This window comes from Amblyraja radiata, chromosome 20 (assembly GCF_010909765.2).
Source record: "Amblyraja radiata isolate CabotCenter1 chromosome 20, sAmbRad1.1.pri, whole genome shotgun sequence".
Classification (NCBI taxonomy): domain Eukaryota; kingdom Metazoa; phylum Chordata; class Chondrichthyes; order Rajiformes; family Rajidae; genus Amblyraja; species Amblyraja radiata.
Genome location: NC_045975.1, coordinates 20,392,619 through 20,418,828, shown reverse-complemented (window position 1 = coordinate 20,418,828; position 26,210 = coordinate 20,392,619). Strand labels below are relative to the sequence as shown.

At 38.6% G+C, this 26,210-nt stretch overlaps 1 protein-coding gene across 3 annotated transcripts in view; it reads right to left on the bottom strand.

Annotated features, from left to right (window-relative positions):
* The window catches only part of sbf2 (SET binding factor 2), a 349,247-nt gene that overhangs the window by 153,361 nt on the left and 169,676 nt on the right, over positions 1–26,210 (bottom strand). For all 3 annotated transcript variants that reach the window (XM_033038959.1, XM_033038960.1, XM_033038961.1), the window contains 6 exons: positions 25,347–25,424; positions 25,133–25,246; positions 15,699–15,827; positions 6,347–6,445; positions 3,750–3,954; positions 1,607–1,716 (listed from right to left, as the gene is read on the bottom strand). In XM_033038959.1, coding sequence (XP_032894850.1) covers positions 1,607–1,716; positions 3,750–3,954; positions 6,347–6,445; positions 15,699–15,827; positions 25,133–25,246; positions 25,347–25,424 — 735 coding nt within the window. The remainder of the gene's footprint in view (positions 1–1,606; positions 1,717–3,749; positions 3,955–6,346; positions 6,446–15,698; positions 15,828–25,132; positions 25,247–25,346; positions 25,425–26,210) is intronic.

Below are 26,210 nucleotides of genomic sequence, written 5' to 3'. Positions count from 1 at the left end.
GTGAGAGCTGAACCATGGGTTTCTAGCAGAGACACGGATGAGGGATCCATCTATGACAGAAGGGGAGAAACCATGATTACTAAAGAAAGAGAACATCTCGGAATTATAGGCCAGTGAGTGGTTGGGAATATATTGGAGAGGATTCTGAATAATAAAATTTACTCGCATTTATAAAAGAAGGGGCTAATAAGGGACAGTCACGTGGTTTTGTCCATGGCAGGTCATGTCTTACACTAGTTTTACTTTAGTTTTTTGAGGGGGCAATGAAGGTGATTGATGAAGGTAGGGCATGGATGTTCTCTGCATGGATTTTAGGAAGGCATTTGATAAAGTTCTTCATGGTAGGCTAATCCAGAGGACTAAGATGCATGTGATCCCCGGTGACGATAGTTTGGACTCAGTCGTGGCTTATACATAGATGACAAAGGGTAGTGGTGGAAGGGTGTTATTCTGGTTATATATTAAGGGTGTTCCGCTAGGATCAATGTCAGGACCTCTGCTCTTTATGATTTAAACATATGATTTAGACAAAAATATAGATGGGTTGGTCAGTATGTTTGCAGATGACAGAGAAATTGAAGGAACTGCAGACAGAGAAGAAAGCTGTCAAAGAATCAGTTATAGATAGGGCAGTGAATACAGTAGGATCATGGGGTCCAAGTTCACATCTCCCTGAAAGTAGCAACATGAGTAGATCTGGAGGTAAATAAGTCATATCGTTGTTTGCCTTCATCAGTTGGTGCATCGAGTACAAGAGTCAGAAAGTCATGTTGCAGCTTGAAAGGACTTTGGTTAGGCCGCATTTGCAAAATTGCGTACAGTTCTAGTTGCCCCATTACAGAAAGGATGCGAAGACTTTATATATATCATTTTTCTATTTATGATAGTAATTATGCAATAATGTTTTGTGAATGAACCTGAAGATGGTAAACTGTTGCAGCGACTGCGGAGGCCTCAATAGGCCCCGACCACGGGTGAACAGAGGAAGAGGACTGAACTTCGGTGCCTTCCCTCACAGTGGGAAACGTTGATTCCGCTGTGGGGGGATGTTTTTTTATATTAAATTCTAAAATGTTGTGTTTATCTTATTAGTGTGCTGCATGGTAACTCAAATTTAACTGCACCAATTGGTGTATGTGACAATACATTTGTCCTTTAAATGTCACGCCATATGGTGGAAAGCATGCAGTAATACTGCATAAAATTGCGATTGGTAAAGCAAATGAAGCTGTAAAAGTGAAGTTATTTCCTTCCATCAATCCACAACAAGGTATAATGCTGAACTGGAGTTTGTTCAGCCCATATGACAGGACTGTACTTCTGCAAATATGACAATGTCAAACTTTACGAATTTAAATATTGATTAGGGACAGAATTAAGTAGGCTCCAATGCGCATAAGGATACAGAGTAAGGAAAACAGAAAATAAATGAACTGCAAGCTAATCATATCTGTATAATTTTAAAAAAGTTTAATACACAGCAATGAAATAATGATTCTATAATTAGAACATTCCCGGCTGGATAAAAATTCATATTTTATAATTCATATTTTAAATAACATGCATCAATTTTATACATTATTAATTCCAACAAGAGCAAACATACCTTTTCTGTCTCTAGTACTTTATATTCAAAAATATAGGAGATGCAATTTCGAACAACTTCCAGTCTGCGTGCACTGTTAAAAATGGATCCCATTCTGTCCATTATTGAGACTGGAAATGTGAAGTGATAAAATTAAATTTAGTTGTCAATTTACTTTAAGTCAGAGTTAACCCAAGACTTTTGCAATCCCCCAAAGTTGTGCAACAGTACCAATTCAACTAGGTAATGGAAACCCAATCTAACTCCCAAGTATACAATTGGCAATTATTAGAAGACCCCTCCAAGTAAAGTCTTTCAGGAGAATTAATTCAGATAATTGTGATCCAGATTTTTTTTAAATCAATGATCAGATTTTCAAGATATTTCATAAATTTTAAATTGTGTCAATACAATTGTACTATGTTATATACAGAATGAAGTGCATACAAATGCACTTAACATATCTATGAATCAACAAACCCCTAATTTAATGCCATTTTTGCGTTAGTCAATTGCCTGCTGCTATTCTTCATACCTACAATTTCATTATAAAAGGTGCATTGAAGACCATAGAATATTCTGAAACATAATTTTTAACGTATGGAATGACAAGGAAGATTAAAGAGATATCTCACAACATTAAAATTGTAAACTATGAAATGTTGGGTATAACATAGTCTAACAGGATCACTTCAGTGGAATATAGGCAATACGGATTTTGAATCCCTGGTGCCATTAGTATACATGTATTTCTTTAAAAGGCAATCTGTCTTTCTCAGTTGGATGATCAAGTACCAAACTGAATAAGATCAACTTACAAGACAAATGGAAGGAGAGGAGGTTTATGCAATTTTTTTTAATGAACCTACATTCGTGCCACTGCCAAGGTGGATGTGTAAATAACAATGATACAAAAATATAACATTGTTAAAAAAAACAGGTTATTTTCAGACATTGAACCAAGGATATGTTGTTGAGTGGATTTAGGGAAAATTCTGAACTGTGTTTGATCTGTGCCGATAAGAAAAGATTTATTATCCAACATTGTACCAACAGCATATTTTATGTTTTAATGGGTAAAAATGAAAGGACTAAATATTAATGATTTGTACTATTTTGCTATTGTTTGTTTTATAAATTGCAAATGAGTATCAAAATTGCCAATTCGTATCAGTCAAATCAGTATCAAACTCTTATACAGACCACAGAGGCAGCGGAGAAAGCCTCGAGATGGCTCTGGATCAGGAGAGGAAGTCCAAGGGTCGGGACAAGTCATGGTCCGATCAACCACGGCTGAGTCGCGTGGGTGAGGGTGTCTGACGTTGAAAGACCCGAAACACCCAATAACCCCAGGTTACATCACTGATGATGATATGTTCAGGAGTATCAATAGATGTATTTTTATCAATAACAAAACGTCATTATTTGTGCATTTAGGGTGCAACAGTGATGCGCCTGATTGAGTTGCTGCCTCACAACTTCAATGACCCGGTTGCAATCCTAGAATTAGGCATTGCCTGTCCTTCCTGTGAGCGTGTGGTATTGTGTGGACGCTCCAGTTTTCTTCCACATTCCAAAGTTATGTTTGTAGGTTAACTGCCCATTAAAAAAAAATCACCCCTACTGTGTATGTGACTGAGAGAATCTGGGGGGAATTGATGGGAAAATGAGGAGAATAAAATAGGATTAGCATTATTGGGTGCTTGATGGTTGGTGTCCACTCTCTGGACCAAAGGGCCTGTGCTGCAAGATTATGAATCAACAGCACGTCCCTTTAATTCTTTTAAGCACAAAAGTCAAACAGAAACAGGACAAACAGGATAAAGGAAAGCTGATTAGATCCTAAATAATTATTTTATATCTGGCAGTGGAGGCAAAATCACTGGATGGATTTAAGAACGTGTTAGATAGAGCTCTAGGGGCTAGTGGAGTCAAGGGATATGGGGAGAAGGCAGGCACGGGTTATTGATAGGGAACGATCAGCCAAGATCACAATGAATGGCGGTGCTGGCTCGAAGGGCCGAATGGCCTCCTTCTGCACCTATTTTCTATGTTTCTATATTTCTAACAGATTTCCAATGTACTCAAGCACACAATTATTTTTGATCACATGAATAATACCCGAAGGTCAAGACTGTTCTTAAAGTAAAATATTGATACCTACCAACTGATGGGCCAGCAGGCACAATGCATTTTTTCTCAACCCGAACTGCAGGGGGCGAGTTAAGGTGCTTGGCAAGACTTTCTTGAAGAAGCGTCTCCACTTTATCTTCATTTATCTTAGGGAATGAAGGTACATGCACTCTCATATGTGAACCTTCGGTTGGTTTAGGCACTTTCTGAAAAGCCATGTGTGGATTTGGATTTTCCTACAAATTTCAAATGGAAATTTTGATTAATCAATTTTACTGTTATAAATTGCTTTTCCAGTTTATTTAGGAGGAGCTCATGAAGTGGAATTAAACAGCACAACAAATGTTCTGACAATATATCATAAAGCATAGACATAAAAAGCTGGAGTAACTGGGGTAATCTACGCCGCATCTACGCCCAAGATGAGGCGTTCCATACTAGAACAAACGAGATGTGCTCATTCTTTAGGGAACGGGGGTTCCCCTCTCCCATCATAGATGAGGCCCTAATTCGTGTCTCGTCATTACCCCGCAGCTCCGCCCTTGCTCCCCATCCCCCTATTCGCAACAGAGACAGAGTCCCCCTAGTCCTTACCTTCCACCCCATCAGCTGTCGAATACAACACATAAACCCCCGAAAATTTCCGCCACCTCCAACGGGATCCCACCACTAGCCACATTGTCCCATCTCCACCCCTTTCCGCTTTCTGCAGGGACCCTTCCCTCCACAACTCCCTGGTTAACTCATCCCTTCCCACCCAAACCATCCCCTCCCCGGGTACCTTCCCCTGCAACCGCAGAAGATGCAACACGTCTCGCTATACTTTCTCCCTCGACTCTGTTCAGGGACCCCGACAGTCCTTTCAGGTTAGGCAGAGGTTCACTTGCACCTCCTCCAACCTCATCTAGTGTATCCGTTATTCAAGATGTGGACTCTTGTTCATCAGCTAGACCAAACGCAGACTGGGCGATCGTTTCGCGGAACACCTTCACTCAGCCCGCATGAACCAACCTGATCTCCCAGTTGCTGGGCACTTTAATTCTCCTTCCCATTCCTACACAGACCTTGCTGTCCTTGGTCTCCTCCATTGTCAGAGTAAGGCTAAACGCAAATTGGAGGAACAGCATCTCATATTTCGCTTGAGCAGCTTACAGCCTAGTGGTAAGAATCTTGATTTCTCTCACTTCAGGTAGCCCCGGCATTCCCTCCCTCTCTCTCTCTCTCTCTCTATCCCTCCCCCACCCAAGTCGCACTAGCTTCTCATTTTCACTCTATAAACAGCTTGTTTCCTTTATCATTACTTTTTTTGCATCTTTCATTCATTTTTCTTTATCTCTCCACATCACCGTCTATATCTCTCGTTTCCCTTATCCCGAACCAGTCTGAAGAAGGGTCTCGAGCCGGAACGTCACCCATTCTTTCTCTCCAGAGATGCTGCCTGTCCTGCTGAGTTACTCCAGCTTTTTGTGTCTATCTTCGGTTTAAACCAGTATCTGCAGTTCCTTCTTAAACATATCATAATGCATGTCTCCAGAAAATCTGAAAGAGAGTACTTTCCTAAATAGTGGGTATCTTTTGGATGAACAAGTTGAGAGTTCCCAGTTAATCAAGTTACATAGAAAGGGTTTTGGTCAATTTCAGACATTAGATAAAGAGGTAAACATATTTCAATGAAAGATAGGTTATATCGGAATGACCATGCTAATTTTTTTCAAGAGATTACCAATTTGTTGGAAAGGAAAATTTATGTGCATTGTCACCATGAGGTCATCTGGAAGACTTGATGAGTTTACTTTTTTTTTTTTAATTATACAACAAATCATTTTTTAAGTATCATCATTGCACTAAATGTGCCCTGTTGGATTGACCAGCATTTATTGTCCATCAGTAAATGAATGGATGGCTAGCTAATCTATTTCCTAGAAACTAAAATCCATGCATACAACGTCCACCACCCTAACTTCATCAATCTTCTTTGTCAACTCCTCAAAAAACTCAATCAAGTTAGTGATACATGAACTCGACTGTGCTGGCTATCAATAATTAGCCCATTCTCTTCCAAATGGAAGTAAACCCTATCTCGAAGAATTCTCTCCAATAGTTTCCCTACCACTGATGTGAGGCTCACCGGCCTATAGTTTTGTGTAAAAATGCAAGAGATTTGTTTTAACCAAATGATAAACAATAGCGACAAAACATGTTTTTTTTAATATTGGTGTCAAAATCTACTAGTTGTTCATTATAAGAAAGGAAAATATGTTATGTTTTTGTAATTAGTTTCATTTCTGTGTTATCCATTCATTCATCTAACTCCGTGATACTATAAATTGGATAATAAGAACCAATAGTTTTTAATAGAGTATATTAAAGAATTTAAGATGGCTTGAGCAATGGAGCAGTTTGGCTTTGGCCCTGGCCAAATATGGGAGCACCATCAGTACAAGAACTGCAATGGTTCAAGACGCCAGCTATGCTATATTTCCATGGGCCTTGTTTAAGGCTTGCTTGTGCCTTCTGATTTTAAATATATATATATATATATATATATATATATATATATATATATATCTAGTAACATATTTCATTCTGGTAAAATAGGAAGTAATTTCTATAGAAAGGGAAACTTACATTCTTGTACAGCTGTTCGGCAAGCTCTCGTATGTGCTTTAGCATTTTTGGTGGAATTCCCTCTTCACTTTTGATTCTTTCCACATCAAAAGCAACCAACTATAAAATGTGAATAAAAACTAAAAACAATCTGCTTTGCACAATGAGAAATTCTGCAATTACATATATTTTAAGCACTAAACTGCATCTCTGCACAATTTCTAACATCACATGCTCCACGTAGGCAGCAGGAACTGCAGATGCTAGTGTAAATAGCAAGACAAAGTGCTGGAGTAACTAAGCGGGACAGATAGCATCTCTGGAGAACATGGATTGGTAATGATTTGGGTCAGGACCCTTCTTCAGGCTGATTGTGTGTGTGGGGGGGGGGGGGGGGGGGGAGGAAAGACACAAGCTGGATGAGAGGTGTGGCACGACAAAACACGATCCAGGCACTTTTCTGAATTTCTCTGTTATACCGTTTCAACAGTTGAATGCTGACTGTACCAAATGGAATACTTCCAATGTCAGCGAGGTTAATTCTAGTTAAATTACCTCAATCTAAAAAGGATTAAGCCCCTACATTGAATTATCAAGAATATTACTAACATTCTGAGGATGTAGTTGTTTGGAAAGGATTTTTCAAAAAGGAGGGTCAGCAATCAAAATAAACTTTCAAAATTGTCTATTGCGAAGCTTTCCTTTAGACTGGAAAACATGCACACTACGCTGATATTTAAGAAAGGCAAGAGAGGGGAAAAAAAGTGAATAAAGGATCAGCTATCAGATACACTTAAAAACTACAACTAAAGGTAGTGAACCAACACTTTGGGTTTTAGTTGTACAGAGAAAGCCAGCATGAATTAATAAAGGGCAGATCGTAAATGACTGAATTTTACTGCATTTTTTCAAAGCGACAGAAGTAATGGATAGGGTGTGTTATTTACATGGACTTCCATATTCCATTCGATAAATTCCTATGGAGCAGATTTAGCTTGTTAAATGGCTGAATGGTAAGATGCAGAGCCACTGAGCAGATATGCACATTAACAGAAAGTGATTTGTGGGTATTTTATTGGTAATGCAAGTTTTTATAATATTCATTCATGATTTAGATGAGGAAATAGAACATCTCATCAAAATTTACCAAATACAGAAAAGCAAGAAGCAGAATTAGCAGTACAGATGAAAATTATATTTTACAAAAATATACTAAAAGATTAAATTAATGGGCAAAATGCTACCTGGGCTTTAAGGGTGACAATATGAGATTGCACAACTCATGATGTATTCACTGGAAATTTCTCCAGGGTAATCTTAACAAAGCTTGTTAAGATTACCGTATTTCCCGGCAATGAAGATGCTATTTTTACCCTAAAATTATGCCTGAAAATTTACCTGCGTCTTGGAGGCCGAAGGTTAGATTGATAGCCAAGAAAGATAGACAAAGCTATCCCTCAGTACAGCGGCTGTAAAAGGGCAGCACTGCTGGGGGGGGGGGGGGAAGAGTTCCTTCCACAGCGTGTATGGAGTCTGGCCCAGGTCAACACGGCTGGGCCGCCAGGGGTAAACTTGCGGGGCGGGCAGGAGCATTGAGAAGGAGGGGGTCAGGGATCATGCCCTCCCCATATTATCTGAATGGTGGCCGATTAGGAAAAGGGGAGATGCAACGAGACCTGGGTGTCATGGTACACCAGTCATTGAAAATAGGCATGCAGGTGCAGCAGGCAGTGAAGAAAGCGAATGGTATGTTAGCATTCATAGCAAAAGGATTTGAGTATAGGAGCAGGGAGGTTCTACTGCAGTTGTACAGGGTCTTGGCGAGACCACACCTGGAGTATTGCGTAAGTTTTGGTCTCCTAATCTGAGGAAAGACATTCTTGCCATAGAGGGAGTACAGAGAAGGTTCACCAGACTGATTCCTGGGATGTCAGGACTATCATATGAAGAAACACTGGATAGACTCGGCTTGTACTCGCTAGAATTTAGAAGATTGAGGGGGGATCTTATAGAAACTTACAAAATTCTTAAGGGGTTGGACAGGCTAGATGCAGGAAGATTGTTCCCGATGTTGGGGAAGTCCAGAACAAGACGTCACAGTTTAAGGATAAGGGGGAAATCTTTTAGGACCGAGATGAGAAAAACATTTTTCACACAGAGAGTGGTGAATCTCTGGAATTCTCTGCCACAGAAGGTAGTTGAGGCCAGTTCATTGGCTATATTTAAGAGGGAGTTAGATGTGGCCCTTGTGGCTAAAGGGATCGGAGGGGTATGGAGAGAAGGCAGGTACAGGATACTGAGTTGGATGATCAGCCATGATCATATTGAATGTCGGTGCAGGCTCGAAGGGCCAAATGTCCTACTCCTGCACCTAATTTCTATGTTTCTATGGAAGCAAGTCACCCTGTGGCACTGGTTGAGAAGAAGAATGCTGGCCTTGGAGGGTACGCCACATAGATTTATGAGATTAAAGCCAGAACTACAATGGGCAAAATGATGTCATTGCATCTACTAAAATGTCAAAGCATGAAAGTAATCTGACTAAAGTTTAAGATTTTATGGGCAAGTGTCAGAGTAAATTGAGATATCTGTTTACTGGAGTGTCTAGGACTAGGAAATAGTGACTGGAAATCAGAGCAAGCCCTTTGGAAGTGAAATAGGGAAACACGGCACAGTGGTAGGAATTTGGAAAATTCCTATAGAAGGCAACTGATAATGGATTTACAATAATTAAGCAGAAATGAAGACATGTAACTTTATCAACGTTAACTCTCCTAGGATGGCTGAGGGTCAGTGCAACTTCGGGGACAGGAACTGCCTGGGGTTATAAATTAGGTGTATATACATCGTAATATTGTTTCACACAGAACTAAGTAAAAACATGACAGCACCCAGAAAATTTCATACAAGGAAAGATTGAACAAAAAGAAGCTGCACATTTAGGGAAGGGTAAAGGATGAATATATTTTGGGGGCATAGATATCACGAGAGGGACGTGTGCTCATACTCAGAATGCTTCCTGTTCAGAGATCTGTCTGGAGTCATTTTAAATTTTTGTTTAAACTGAGTGGCTGATGAATTAGTTGGCATTAGTAATGAAAATATGAACAGTATTGGTGTCTGGCAACAGTCCCCTGTTGCTCCCTAGAATAACCTTGTGGTTTACAATTTGATAAGTTTAATAGTAAGATTAAACGAGAACTTACCAGTTTGAAGTTTGATCTGTATTTTATGAGGAGTTACGATGAGGGATTACGTGAAGAACCCCGACACGGCGCATGCGTGTCATTCTTCAAAGCAGCGGTGTGAAATCACAGATAACTGTAATGACTAAACATAGTAAGATTAGAGAAGAGATACCAGTTAAGTATATGATCAAGGGTGGGAGCGGAGGGCACGTAATCCCTCATCGTAACTCCTCATAAAATACAGATCAAACTTCAAACTGGTAAATTCTCGTTTAATCTTACTATTTTACTTCGGAGTCACGTGAGTGACTACGTGAAGATTTTAAAGCTCTGTGATTTCATGCCGTGGAAACGAGTCCATGCATCACGTCTGCCTTGACTGTAGGAGGAATTGTGTTAACATAATTTGGACATGAATTCGACATTGAAATCATAAAATTTGTTAACACAAATTTATAACCCCTTTTTATGGGTTTAAATTAATTTACAGAACTTAAAATTGTTTCTGCAAACGTTCCAGGTTTCATTACTGGTTTATTATAAAATAATTGGAATGTTTTCCCTAGACCATCCTGCTGCCTTGAGGATTTGGTCCATTGGTACATCCAACTGTATCGCTGCCGATGTGGCTGCAGCCCTGGTGGAAAGAGATTTTAAAATATTAGTATCCACCCCAGCCTGTGTTAGCGCCTGTTTCAGCCATCTTGAGATGGTCTGGACCGTCACTCTTGGGGTGGTTGCTAGTGGCTGACCAAAATGTGCCTTTTCATTGCCTCTTAGGATTTTCGTTTTCTCCATGAATAACAACAGATGTCTTACTATACACAGACGGTCATCTGTTGGATATGACCTAATTGTATATTGAGGCCTGCTGATCCCTTTATGTTCTGCTTACTAACCCATAAATATGAAACGTGATATTTTCTGTTGAGGAAGTCATGTTGTCCAGTCTAGTTTTTGCAGTGACTGTATCCTCTGTGCCGTGACCAATACCATTAGCATGACTGTTTTAATGTCAGTCTGTGTAGGGACAGAACTGTTGCTGGAGACCAATTCCTGAGCATCTTCAGGATAATTCTTACATCCCATAATTGGGAGTATCTGGTTCTTGGGGGATAGTATTAAAAATTCCCCTCATAAGTTTTGTACCAGTGGGTGAGTCCCAACAGTGTAATGCTCTGTCCCCTGCCATAGGTAAGTCGATAGGGCACTTCTGGTGCAGTTGATGGCACTGTAACTGAGCCCCTCATCATAGAGGCCTGCCAGATATTCCAGAACAGACGGGATGTTCATGTCTCTCTAGGTGATGTTGTTTTTATGGCAGAGCATCGCCCACTCCCTGATATAGACTGTAGCAATAAATCTGGTCTATGAGGGATGGTGATACATGGTTCTAATACCATGTTTGATACCACTGGGAACCATGGTTATGTAGGCCAATCGGGTACTACCAATACCAGATGCAGAGTCTTGTTGTATTTCCTTAATACCCGACTGATGAGGCAGGAAAAGGAGGGAATGCGTAAATAAACAATCCCCCCCCCCCAATGCAGCGAAAATGAATCTGTTGCCGCTGCCCCAGGGTCTGGTTCCCATGGAACATAATTTGATAACTGGTGGTTAAGTCTAAATGCGAATAAATCGATATCTGGTGTTCCATATTTTGCTGTGATATCAGCAAATACTTTTTATTCAACATCCATTTGGTGTTTTCATTAAGTTTGCGTGACCTGGTGTCTGCCACTGAATTTAGTCTTCCTGGTAGGTAAGTGGCTGATATCCAAATATCTCTCTGGATACACCATTGCCAAATTGTATAGCCAGATTGTCACATGATGTCGATTTGTTTCCACCCTGTGGTTAATGTATGCTACCACAGTGGTATTGTCTATCTGTTTCTAACATGCTGGTGATATGACCCAGTACAATATGACTTTAGGCCATGTAATGCCCCAACATTTCCAGGTAGTTTATGCCCAGTGTGAGTAATAATGATGCCTCCTGGGCAGTCCATCTACCTCCACAGCTGGTGATGGTATTGGTGGCTCCCCACCCAAGTGCACTGGCATCAGTTTGTAGTACCACGGAAGGGTTACCGACAATGATTGGATTGGAACAAAGCCAGATGTTATCTATCCACCATTTTAGTTCCATTTTAGCTTGATTGGTAGTTTCATAGATCTGTCAAAGTGACCTGCATAATTTAAAGTGCTTGTATTTTGCTCTCTGTAAGTTTTGGTAATGTAGAGGTCCAAATTATGTGGCTGGAAAGGCAGCCATCATTATGCCAATTACTTTGCTACCAATCTGATGGATGGTTTGCTGATGTCAGTGAGGTTATTGCAAGCCTCTATTAAATCTCTAGCCTTTCCCTTAGGCAGAGTCACCGACATGTGAACTGAGTCAATGGTGAAACCCTAGATAGTCCATAGTAGTGGAAGGCGTTAGTTTAGATTTGACTGGATGGAAAATGAATCCCAGTTTTCCAATAACTTTTTTATGGCTGTTACAGTTTGTTTGGCCAATTCCAAAGTTTTGCCCACAGTGAGTATGTCATCTAAATATGCCATGACCATGTGAGTACGTTTCCGTAGAAACGCTAGGGCTGTTTTCAAATTTTTTTGTGAACAGCCTGGGGCTGATGATAACCCATTTGGCAGTGCTTTATACTGTCAGAGTTGTCCCATCCAGTTGAATTTTAAGTAACATCTGTGGTCACCTCGTATAGGCACTGAATAGTAAGCATCTTTTAAATCGATGCTGGCCATTGCAGTAACCTTTGTAAATTAATTGTTAAGGAGTAACAAAGGTATCTATTTTGTCAGATCTATGATGATGCGATAACCATCATCTTTTTTGTTTTTGATAACTACATTGGACATGAATTCTAATGGTTCGTGTTGAGTTTTCTCAATTACACCTTTTATGTAAAGCCGCTTCAGTTCAGCTTGCGCTTTTGATATTCCTTTATCAGAAGGCACGAACATTCGGTTCAGTATATGTTGAACTGGAGGGCTGTACTTGTGTATAAACTCTATTGTATATCCCTAGATACTGCTTTAGATGTAAGTATCAGTTGTTATCATGCTCCATGCATTCAGAAAGAGTGTAATCTCCACCCAACCTCCGTGACCCCTGTATATTGTAGGGAACCAGACCCACCTACCTCCATAGTTACCAGTGGTAGGTTTACTTTTTGTAGGTTCTTTGCTGCTGTTGTCGCGCTGGGGTCTGGATTTTCGGTTTGGTTGGCGTTGGAGGTCCCCGCATCTTCCAAGAAGGCCGGCCTGGGCCATGGCCTAAAAAGACTCATGTTTTGGGTACCGGACCTTCGAGCTTTCACCAGTTCTGCTGGTGGGTGCGTGGGGGTGCTGTCTTTGGCCGTAGTGGGCTCCAGTAGGTTCTCTTGTTCTTGCACCCCCTGCACACTTGTCTTTCCTTCTGCGGACCCCTCTTCCAGGTCAGCCCAGAACTGACCCGCAGTGCTCCCCTCTGGTGAGGTAGAAGCACTGTGCAGCCCTTCAAGAGGTACTGCTGTGGGTTTATCATAGGGCCCACAGTGACCCGACTCCATCTCCCGGAGTCTGTCACGTTGGAGCAAAGCTCCATACACCGCTCCATCCGGCTCCAGCGCTCTCGGGCGCTGGCCGCCCGCGGTTGTTCAAAGTCGGACTCCTCTGAGTCCACGGCCTTGTTTGTTTTGTGTCTAGCCTTTCCGCCCGGCCGCGTGGATCTGGCCGGTGCGGAGGCGACATCAGGCACAGCTGATCCCACTATCGGTGATCCGAGTGCCGCTGGCTGCTGCTGGCTACCCGCTGCTCCGCGGTCCTCCCTCTCCAGCTTTGTTCTTACTGCCCTTCTGTGGAGTGGATATGGCCTGTGCGGAGGCGACATCGGGCACAGCTGATCCCATCTAGCCCACCAGCTTTGTCGCAGCCCGTTGGTTTCTCCACCTGAAATCAGCATGGTAAAACACAAAAAGACCGCAGCTCTTACCTGCAGGTCCAGGTTGAAATTGTCGCTACGGGTGAACATCGTTCCACCCCGTCTGCTGCCGTTATTGACTTGTCCAAAATTCAACGGCCCTCTTTAAATAGTCTCCCGCCCGGCCGTGGTGTTCTGGCCGGCGCGGGACCAAAAGTCGGCACAGCTGATCCCTTACGGGGCTTGTGCCTTCAGCTGCTGCTGGCTCCCGCAACTTCGCGGTCCTCCCCAGCCAGCTTCCTAGCAGCAATTGTGGACACTATTTTGTCCAGCTTCCCCCCGTGAAAAATCCAGCGCGGGGAACATTAACTTTTGCTTCCCTCTCCCGCCCGGCCGGGCCTGGTGCGGGAGCGAGTAGGGAGCGAAAGTCGGGCAGAGCTGTTCCCATTACGGGAGATTAGCGTGCCTTTGGCTGCTGCTGCCGGCTGCCCGCTACTCCGCGGTTCTCCCCCGCCAGCTTTCCCGCAGCCTTCATGGATCCGGTCCATGTCCCCACCTAAAAGGTAAGTGGAAGGAACGCAGAGTCTTCTTACCTGCTGTTCCCGACTTTCAAATTCTGGAACGCAGAGTCTCCTTACCTGCTGTTCCTGGCTTTCAAATTTTGCTGCTAGGGGAACGTCGTTCCCCCTGCTGTGACTTGTTGCAATGCGTGTAGCGATATGACACACATGCGCCGTGGCGGGGTTCTTCACGTAGTCACTCACGTGACTCCGAAGTAAAATCTCAGCCAAGGTGCACTGTGGATCTTGGTTTCAGATTTGGCGACAGTGAACACAGCTTCTTCAAATCTGCATGACAACACCATATCCTCCTGAGATAACTATCTTGTTAAAGGTCTCCAAGTGCATGTCTGCTGTAATACATCCTGCAGGATGGATGGATGGTTACAGGACTCTCTGGCTCTCTTCATGCACGTACCAATTAACATGTAGCTTATCTTACTCCAGGGTAATTATTTAAATTGTAAATTCCATTAGGAAGGCACATTTGAGCTCCAAAATTATTTTTACATCTTCTCTCCACTCCAGGAGAGCGGAGAACTGGGAATATAAATGAATGCTTTACTGAATGTCAATTTTCTTTTTCCCCCAAAAACTTGTCATTGAATTTGCACGAAGACCTAAAGTTACCACAAGCAATATTATTTAAGCAATTTTCCTCAAAATGCTTTTAAGCTTTAATGAAATGGTCGAGGAAAATTACAAGGAAATGGAAAGACATTTTAGAAGTGGCTGCATCATCTTCAAACTTTGTGTAAAACTGAATGGAAGTGGCTTGGGTTCATCAGCCACACATTCATCTCCCCTATCTTCTTATTCCTACCCTCACTACCACATGGCGCTGGAACCAATCCTGAGATCATGACCCTGGAGGCCCTGCTTTTTAGGCTTTTACCAAACTCTAATCACCAATGTCTTTTTTCTGATTTTACCAGAGAGAAAAATAAAGCATGACAAATAGGATTTCTTAATGTGGACGAGAAGCAATTCTTAAAAGATCCAAAGTTTGGAAATGAGCTATGCAAAACAACATTTTCTTGTGTATCGTTCTTAAATTGTGAAGCATCACATTAATTAATTAACAGTTTGGTCATTTTGCCAACTGGAAAAGGGTTTTAAGGTCATATCGTCATACGGAATAGGAGTAGAATTAAGCCATTCGACCCAAGTCTACTCCGCCATTCAATCATGGCTGATCTTATCTCTCCCTCCTAACCCCATTCTTCTTGGTTCTTGGTTTCTTGGTCATCCAAAATATTCCAAATGGAATTTAAACTGGCATTCTCCCACCTTCTCCCCTTAAGCTCTGACACCTAATCACCATCAGAAGCAAAAAGAGGTTTATTGGCCAATAAAGGCATAATAGAGAACAATGGTGCTAGAAGGGAATATTCCAAGATAGCATACCATTTTTGTCCCCGTATAAGCAAATACTGAAATCTAACTATCAAATTAAGATAATGGGGCAAAGAAAAATTCATAACAAACGCACAATACGATTAAACAAAACATCTTAGGTAGACAAAATTGCTGGAGAAGCTTTTCCAGCATCTGCAGTTCTTTCTTAAACAAAACATCTTGATAGCTGAATATATTGGCACCACCAATTCATATCCGTAACATCATGTAAAAATTCTAAACTACAACTATTGAAATATTAAAAGTAGAGAATAAAATAAAGCAATGGTACACATTTCTTACATCATCAAACAAATCACAAGATCTGTAGGGAGGACCCCTTTCTGACACAAATCCTGCGAATGCCATTCCATCAAGAACTTTTGTCAAGAAGTCATTTTCAACCAATCCACGTTGACCCAGGAAGGCTGCCTGCAATATGACCAAATATTTCCAAATAAATAACAATAGATTTGTTCATTAGTGTCACATTCTATTAAGCAATGTAAGCATCAACGAAAAAATATCTGACAATCACTTTTGAGTGAATGATATCAATCGAATGTTCTTTCCAATATAATAACATTTAGTTTAGTTCAGTTTAGTTTAGTTTAAATACAGCACGGAAACTGGCCTTTCAGCCCACCGAGTCCATGCCAACCAGCGATCCTCATATACTAGCACTATTCTACACCCTAGGGACAATTAACAATTTTACAAAGGCCAAAAAACCTATACATCTTTGGAGTGTGGGAGGAAATCGGAGCCCCCGGAGAAACTGCTCGCGTTCGTGGGGAGAACATTCAAACTCTGTACAGACAGCACCCATAGTCAGGATCGAACCCGAATCTCTGGTGCTAAGGCGCCAGTGTCAACCCCCCATCCCCCACCCACCCAACCCCGTACATATTGTGGAAACTTTTTTTTAAACACAAAAAATGCATATAATAAGCGACTGTGGTAATTTCTCCCCAGCAGAAGCTTAGTTGTTATTTTTGTAGTACTTATGTGCACATTTAATTACTTGACTCATATTTTAATCCAAGACTGCAGGATTAAATTGTGCAGGTACCTCCATCTTCGTGACTCTGAACAATTGATTACGGTTTATTCACAATGAAGAAAACAATGTTAAGATTTGAAATGTTACAAAACTAAGTGCCTAAAAGAAAGGAAACATATAGAGTAAGGTCCAAAAATTATTTATGTTAAATGATTTATCCACTTTCAGATTTATGAACTTTCATTGTGCTTCTGACTTCTTCCCCTTCATACATATTTCACTAAAAAACTACCAGTGCCTCGAACAATTTTCTTCATTATATCATCAAATTCATGATCCAATTGCACCTTTACGATAATTTGTCTTGGACGGACATCATCTTGTGTACGACGTTGTTGCGCTCTATGAGCTCGACCGAGTGAAGGTTTGTGATCCAATTTTAAGGCTTTTTGTAATAGGTCTGCCACAAAATCCCGAGTGCCCATTTCCTTCTCACTTCCTTCTTTCACCCCTACAATTCTTAAATTCTTACGTCTTTGACGCCCCTCCAAATCAATACACTTATCACTTAATTTGATCACCATATCGGAGAGGCGTTGGTTTTCAGTAAGGAGTCGACTTACAGTTTCCTCACTTGTCGTCGCCCATTTCTCAAGTTCGGTTATCGCTGTTCTATGTTGATCAAGTTCGTGATGAATGGGGTCCACCTCCGTTTTAACCTTCGTTTCCACCGAAACGAGCCTGGATTCCAGCACTTCCATCTGATCCTTGATCTCTTCCTCCCTCGTCCTCTTCCAGATTACCAGCATTTTTTGAACGGTAGAAAGCATTTCTGCTTTAAAATCTACCTTAAAAGAGTCGAGTTCCTCTTTAAACTTCTCTCCAAACTTCTCTCCAAAGGTTTTCATTTCGGCACCGAGAAAGATTTTAAGATCCTCCATTTCAGACCTTTTCTGTTTCATTTTCTTCGGAGGGTCTTCCTGGGCCGTCGGTGTAACTGAGGCCGAGGCCTCTGTAGGGCCTTCCTCTTCCATCTGCGGTTTCCCTTTACCGGTTTTTTTTTGTGTCCCACGGGGGGGGGGTACGTTGTACCGACGACATACCATAAAGTCGCGCGCCTGATGACGTCACGCAGGCAGCCGTTCAGATCGCGATCGCTGCAGGTAAAACCCGATTTTCTCCCGTTTTTAATTTCTTCGGCACGGAGCTAGTTGGCGCTGGACTCAAGCCCCCATAGCGCCACCGGAAGTCTCCTTTTTGAAGGTGTGAGATTCAGTATTTACCGAGATTATCCGGCAGAGGTCTTCAAGAAAAGAGCGCTGTTCACTGAGACAAAGAGAATACTGAAGAATGTACCTGATTTGAAATACAGCTTGTTTTACCCCGCAAGACTAAGAGTCTCCTACAAGTCCAAGGAGCACTTTTTTACAGACCATGAAAAAGCACTGGAATATGCCAAAGAAGTCAGTAACATGACCATAGACTGAAGAATTTACATTACTCCTTAGGAGTCAAGCCAGATCTAAAAGGACCTTTAAAGTTCTTTTAAGAGCTTTAAGGACATTCGGAAACCGAAATGGACGGAGGACATTGGATAAAACCGTGATCTTTGTATTTTTGTTTATTAATCAATATTATTATCTGTATATTCATGCCTAACTATATATGTAACAACTAATACTTATTAAATATCTATATTACCACTAAAATTATTAACATTAACATTTCTCATAAAAATCTAATACAGTATATGATTGATAACAATGATTAATAATTAATAGTCTTCGATTAACGTAGAAATGAATTACATACTTATATTATACAGGAAGATATGCAAGAGGTAAATTAGCTTACGTCACTAAAAAAGTTTAACGGTTTTTCTCTTTTTTTTTTTTTGATTTAAAATTAAATTTATAGATTTAGCGAAAAAATTAATATGATATGTGAGAATAATAACGTTGTGAATTTTTGCTGTTTTTGAACTTTTCTGCAGGGTTGCGTGCTTATGTATGTATGCATATGGGTATATATATATATATATATATATATATATATATATGTATATATATATGTGTATATTGTGTGTGTGTATGTATGGATAAGTAAATAAGTTTGTTACTCCCAAAGAAGTTATTTGAATGTTAGAAATAATCTTTTTTTTTTTTTTCTTCGGGCACGGAGCTGGAAATTTTTTTTTTTACAAAGGCTACGGAAGTCTTTAGAATTCTAGCCACGTTAGTGTGGCTATCACTAACTACACTAATTGTAGATGTAGTTCTTTTTCTTTCACCCTATACTAACCAACGCTATCACTTTTTTCACTTTAAATATTTGTATAACTTAATGTTTGAATGGAAAAATAAGACTAATACAAGGAGATGTGTTCGGAAGAGCGATGTATATGATTTTAAATTCATCTATTTGAGGTTCGGGAGCAGGGTCAGGTTCTATGTGTTGTACCTTCTGCTCGGTTATAGACCACCTTAGAAACAAGATGCAAGATGTTAATATGACAAGAGGGGGTCAGGGAATAACATTTTGTAGTTGGAATGTCAAGGGAATTAATGAACCAATTAAGAGAGGTAAAGTTTTGGCACATCTAAATTTAATCAAAACAGATATAATATTTCTGCAAGAAACACACCTTAAAAAGGAATCTCAACATAGACTTAAAGCTAAGTGGATCGCTGAATCATATCATTCCTCCTTTTCCCATAAGTCCAGAGGAGTTGCAATACTAATTCGTAAAGGAATACCTTTTAAGAACTCTTCAACAATAGTGGATATTGATGGTAGATATATTATATTAGTTGGAGAGTTAAATGGAGAAAAAGTGATTCTTCTTAATGTTTATGGGCCTAATTTTGATAACCCCAAGTTTTTTAATAAAACATTTAATAAAATTCCTGAATTTACACAATATAAATTAATAATTGGAGGAGACTTCAATTGTACATTAGATCCATACTTAGATAGATCATCAAGGCAAAAAAAAGTAAAATCTCAATCAAGTGTATTTCTAAATTCATTTATTAATACCACTAATATTAAGGATGTCTGGAGAATAGAAAACCCAACTGGACGGGAATATTCATTTTACTCACCAGTACACAAAACATACTCAAGAATAGATTATTTTTTAGTTGACTCTATGTTTATCCCATTTATTTATAATTCAAAATACCATAACATTATAATCTCAGATCACGCACCTGTAACATTCATGATTAAATTAAATGGAATGTCCGAGAAACAAGCATATTGGAGATTTAACCCACAAATTTTGAACGAAAGATCATGCCTGGAATATATTATTAAACAGATTCAAATATTTTTTGAGGTAAATGACAACCCTGACACACCTACTTCTCTTATGTGGGAAACGTTTAAAGCGTATGTTCGAGGTACATTAATTTCTGCTCAAGCATTTTATAATAAAGAGAACAGGATTAAGCAACAAACATTGGAAATTGAAATCAAGCAACTAGATATAGAAAATGCGAGAATGCCATCTACTTTAAAACATAATAAAATTGCTGTATTGAAATATAAATTAAATAAAATGTATTCAGAACAAGTAATAAAACTTTATCAAAAAACCAAACAACTACATTTTGAATTTGGAGACAAACCACAAAAATTATTATCACGTCAGTTACGAAAAATGGAAGGGGAAAAAACAATTCATAAAATTAGAACAGAGACAGGAGAATTATTAAAAATGCCCAAGGACATAAATGATAGAGTTCTCCAATACTATCATAACCTTTATTCAACTAAAACCGTAGCACAATCAGAAGGAATAGCAGATTTTTTAATAAAATGTAATTTAAAAGGTTTAGATTCAAACGATAGAGAATTATTAGAAAGGGAGATTACGATAAAGGATATTGAGGAGTCTATTGGCTCTTTAAAAAATGGTAAAGCAGTAGGACCAGATGGTTTAGGTTCCGAATTTTATAAAAAATTTTATGATTTGCTTAGCCCACGTTTACAAAGACTGTATGAGTATATATATACTCAACAGAAACTTCCAGACACTTTAAATGAATCAATAATAACACTTATTCCTAAAGCTGATAAAGATCTGGAAGACCCGGGATCATACAGAGCAATTGCACTTTTAAATACAGATCAGAAAATTTTAACTAAAATACTAGCGTATAGATTAAGTACAGTGATGAATAAATTAATACACCCTGACCAAACAGGCTTTATTCAGAAACGATACTCATATTATAATCTAAGAAGATTATTTAATATTATATATTCCAAGAGAATTATTAATGAAGATCTAGCAATAATTTCACTTGACGCTGAAAAAGCATTTGATCAGGTCGAATGGCCTTATTTATTTTCGGTGATGGAAAATATGCAGCTAGGGGAGAAATTCTGTACATGGATAAAACTGTTATATACAAATCCCACGGCTAGAATATTTACAAATCAAAGGTTGTCACCTAAATTTAGCCTATCTAGAGGTTGTAGACAAGGATGCCCATTATCTCCATTATTATTTGCGCTTGCTATTGAGCCACTGGCAGAAAGAGTTAGGGGGCATCCGGAAATACATGGGTATAACACAAAGGACACAGTGAATAAAATTTCTCTATACGCAGATGATGTATTAATTTACATTACAAAACCAGAAATTAGTATTCCAAACTTATTAAAGCTAATAACCCAATTTGGTTCACTTTCAGGATACAGAATAAATTGGAATAAAAGTGAAATTATGCCAATAAGGGAACATAACAAACAGATAATACAACAATTTCCATTTAAAATAGTAAATGAAAAATTTAAATATCTAGGTATTTATGTAACTAAGATATATACATCATTATTTAAAGCAAATTTCCCCCCATTACTGAACAAACTACATAAGAATATTCAATACTGGAAAACACTTCCTATCTCAATGGTAGGCAAAATCAATGCCATAAAAATGATTTTTTTACCGCAAATATTATATCTTTTTCAGACAATTCCGATATATCTGGCAAAAAACTTTTTTTTAAATTGGACTCTATTGTTAATGATTTTATCTGGGATTATAAGAATCATAGGATAAACAAAAGACACTTGTGTAAATCAAAAATAAATGGAGGCTTGGTTTTACCCAATTTTTTGTTTTATTTCTGGGCAGTTAACATTAAAAATATGAATTTCTGGTTGGAAGAAATAGATCATCAACCAGACTGGTTAAAAATGGAAAAGGAAGATTGTTTACCTTTTGATATCGGTTCGATATTATTTGCTACGGCTAAATTAAACAAAAAAATTTATAGGGAAAACCCTATAATATTTAGTGCTATAGGAATTTGGAAACAACTAAAAAAGACATTAAAATTAGATAATTTATCACTTTTTCTTCCAATTGTGAATAATCCTTTGTTTAAGCCTTCATGGTTGGACAGGGGTTTTACACAATGGAAGAATTATGGAATTAAAAATATGGGACAACTTTACAAGGAAGGCACTTTTCTGACATTTCAGGAATTGCAACAGACTTATGGGCTTCGAGGAAATGATTATTTCAGATATCTTCAATTTAGAGATTATGTAAAATCGAACTCCCAAAATTTTCGAATTAGAAATTCAGAAATTCTTGATGAATGCTGGAACAAACATCCTAATACAGAAAAATTAATATCTTATATATATAATATCTTATTAGACAGTGACATTCCTTCGACGGACTTACACAGACAAACATGGGAAAAAGAATTAAATCAAGTAATAACGAAAGATACTTGGGAAGAAAGTTTGCAACACATACATCAGTGTTCACTAAACGCTAGACATTCTCTAATACAATTTAAAGTAATACATAGGTTACATTATTCAAAAACAAAATTACATAAAATTTTTCAACATATCTCACCTATATGTGATAAATGTCAACATTTAGAAGCTACATTATCTCATATGTTTGCAAACTGTATAAAAATTAAAAAATTCTGGGTAAATATTTTTAGTATAATATCTAAAGTAACCAGCACACAATTGGACCCAGACCCAAAATTAATAATACTCGGAATATTAGAATTAAATCAAACACTTAGAACAACACAAAGAAACTTTATTGATTATAGTTTAATAACAGGAAAAAAATTAATTCTAAAATTTTGGAAAGGCCCTACGGCCCCCACAATCAAAATGTGGATTATAGAAATGACGGAGACCTTAAACGTGGAAAGAATCAGATTTTCCCTGTTGGACAAACAGGAATTATTCGCTGGAACATGGTCTCCTTTTATTGATTACTTAAAGGGTCAGAATGGTTCAGCACAGGAACCTGACTAGCACGCGGGCTAAAGAATGGATGAAATACTATACTCTGAAATGTACGAATATATCTCGAATGAAGTCTTTTTTATTTTAATAAATTTTTCCATTCTTCTTTAACTATCTTTTTCCTTTTTTTTTTTTTGTTTTTTTTTTTTTTTTTTGTTTTTGTTTTTCTTCTCTTTCTTTTCTTTCTTTACTTCATCTATCTCTTTAGTTCTATCTAGTTTAAAAAAAAAAAAAGGCAAAAAGTATTGGAGACAATGTAATAATAATTGACAATATTATCAATTTAAAAATGTAAGACTATGTAATGATGTAATTAGGTTATGTACCTATCTCCAATAAAAAATATTTTCAAAAAAAAAACAAAAAAAAAAACTACCAGTGATCCAATTCCATTACTTCCCATGCTGGGAATGCCAGCATATCGTATTTCAGGGTTGTTAGATGCACCCAAGATATGGCAATATCATCAATGTACCCTGTAAATTTACCAAGTGGGCATTTGATCACTTAATATGAAGTTTACCGTGCCTGCAGATTTTTTTGCAACCACCCTATGATAATCACGTGCTAGCAATCTTTGAAACACTCCTCATGGTGATGGGCAGCAGACATTTACAAATGGAAGCTGTTATGACTGCACAGTAGGTTGAAAACATTGCATTATTGCAATGGTCATGCTCACCGTATTGACCTGATAGGATCTGGTTTAACAACTGTATGCTCTCCCACATTATTCCAGAATACCAGCAAAACTTTTGATTTACAATTGAATCATTAAGTGAACACAATTTAGAAAGGATGTTGTTAAATATATAGAATGGCAATAATGGTCATTATAATGCAAACTGGGACAAAAATAAAATAAAGCACATACAAAAGAACATAAAACAAATGAAATCATAGTCTTCCAATATTGATCTCTTTGGCATAATTCCTCACCATATGATCCCTTAAGAGATCTACACAAGGATTTATTTCATACATCAGCACCCAGTATTGACAACAAAATTCTAGTTTCAAAGTATTGATTCTGCAATGTTCCTCAATGTTTTAATAGACCATGTAAATCATTGATTCAGGAGGCGAGGTGAAGTATCTCCATGAGATACTTTCAAACATCATAGCTAAGTTGAATTAATAGGTTAATCATGCCCTATTTCTTGAAAATGGATTGACAATTTTTTCTCCAATGCTCAGGTTTGGTCAGACACCCAACTCCGAAATTACTGCACACTGTTCTGGGCACATCTTCCTGGACCAGCCTACATGATTGCTTCTTACCTATCAGATCAATCTCCCACCTGTATCTCAATTACACAAATATGATTAAACTAAGAATGAAGGAATAGCTTCTGTGCATTTAACAAAAAATTCATTAAATTGAACATTAATGGATACAATTATTCAGAAATGTTCCTACAATTATTTTTAAAGAATTGGCCAAATATTTTCAACATGATATGATAAAGCCCCCTCACCCCCCCTCCCCCACGGTGGACTGATCCAAAAGATTAAGATGCATGGGATTCAAAGTGAAATTGTCATATAGATTCAGAACTGGCGGGGTTGTGGTTGAAGGACGTTATTCAGGCTGGATGTCTGTGACCATTGGAGTTCCGCAGGGATCTGTACTGAGACCCGTGTTGTTTGTGATATATATATATAAATGACTTGGACATAAATGTAGGCTGGTTGGTTAGTAAGTTAGCGGGGGATGCAGCTGGTAGAGCTACTGCCTCACAGCACCAAAGACTCAGGTTTGATCCTGACCTTGGGTGCTGTCTGCCTGGAGTTTGCACGTTCTCCCTGTGAACACGTGAGTTTCCTCCAGATGATCCAGTTTTCTTCCACATGCCAAAGATGTACCGGTTCATAGGTTAATTGACCGCTGTAAATTGCCCTTATGTGTGGGCGTGAATGAGAAGCCAATTCAAACCATTTTTTGTCTTGTTTTTTGCCTCTGACGAGAAAAAGCAGTTCACGCAGTTGGGGTGTCTGTAATTTACTGATTAGCCTGTGCATAAACCCTGCTTTGACCGAGAAGGGGTGCTTCAACTGGTACCTCAGAAATGAAGAACATTCCAATGACATTATTTCTTAAATTTTCTAGTCTAAATCAGGATGAGGATTTCAACCACTCATACACGTTGGTGTCAGACTTCTCCAGTTACAGCTGTCAGAAAAAGAACTTCGGCCTCCTCTCTAAGTTGTAAAATAAATGAGTAAAATACTATAACTCCAAAAACCAAGAGATTAAAGCATTACTATTTTTGCATACAAATAGAACAATCAGAGGTAATGATGAAATTCAGTAATCTGATGTCTTACCACACAACCATCCACATCTGAAATAATGTTAGAATTACATGACTATAAACCCCTAAGGCAATGCTACATAACTTCAGAATCCATTCAATGATGATTTGTTACTAACCTTGTGAAAGTGTATCACAGGTTCAGGATGAATTCGAATTAGTTGCAAACATGACCGATACCCCTGAAAGAGCTGTGCAAACAATCTAAGGAATACTGCCCTAACTTCCTTATCCTAGAGAGGAAAAAATAACAGTTAGAAGTGTATTAAAGACTTATTAATTCCATAAAGTTCATTCATAGAAATAGAAAATTGTTGAAACAATCAGACTCACCAACATACGGAGATTAGACGGAGCAGTACGAACAGGAGGGAAAGCATAATCAGCTACCTCCAGATCTGGATGAATAACCTAAAACATATTAATAATTTCACTTGAGAAGTCCATCCTATTATTAAGTTTCATAGTCTCTTCAACCAGCATGGAATTTAATGCTATTAAATTAAGCAAGTTCTAGCTTAAGTAATTCTACTTTGGTGATATCACAGCATGACAAAAGAATGATGATATACAACCTGGATTATGAGAATGTTATCTAATGAACTGAGTAATTCAAAAACGCTTAACAATGAATTACCGTTTTTTAAATTACATTTTGAAAATAATCAAAAAAAGGAACTTGGATAATAAACATTACTGCAAACACAAATAAGTTAAAAAAATAATCTAACTTTCCCTTATTACCTATCTGCTAGGAGCTGTACAATCACTTCCAACTCAAAGATTCTGGTGGAGTGGAGGTGTCTAATTTGGTTCATGATCCATGACCAGATTTACCAAAAGCAGAGTACAGCAATGAAGGATTCACTGGCAAGATATCTGAGCAAATTCAAGACTTCTACATTTACTTATGCAATTAATCCCAACTGTCTGCCATGAACTGCAGGTATTTATCAACTTGACAATGGCCAAAGGCTCTTAATCCCCATTTTCCCATCACGTGTAGCGAGAGAGAACAGTACATAGGTTCTTTGTAACAAATTACAAAATGACTTTAACCCATTCTTTGTGGACAGACATTAAAATTAGACTACTGGGATTCAAATACCAAGGGACATGATACTTAGCTAGGCAGGCAACTAGACTGAGCTAAATTAAACTTGGAGAAACACATAACAGGTGCGAGAACATGTTCAA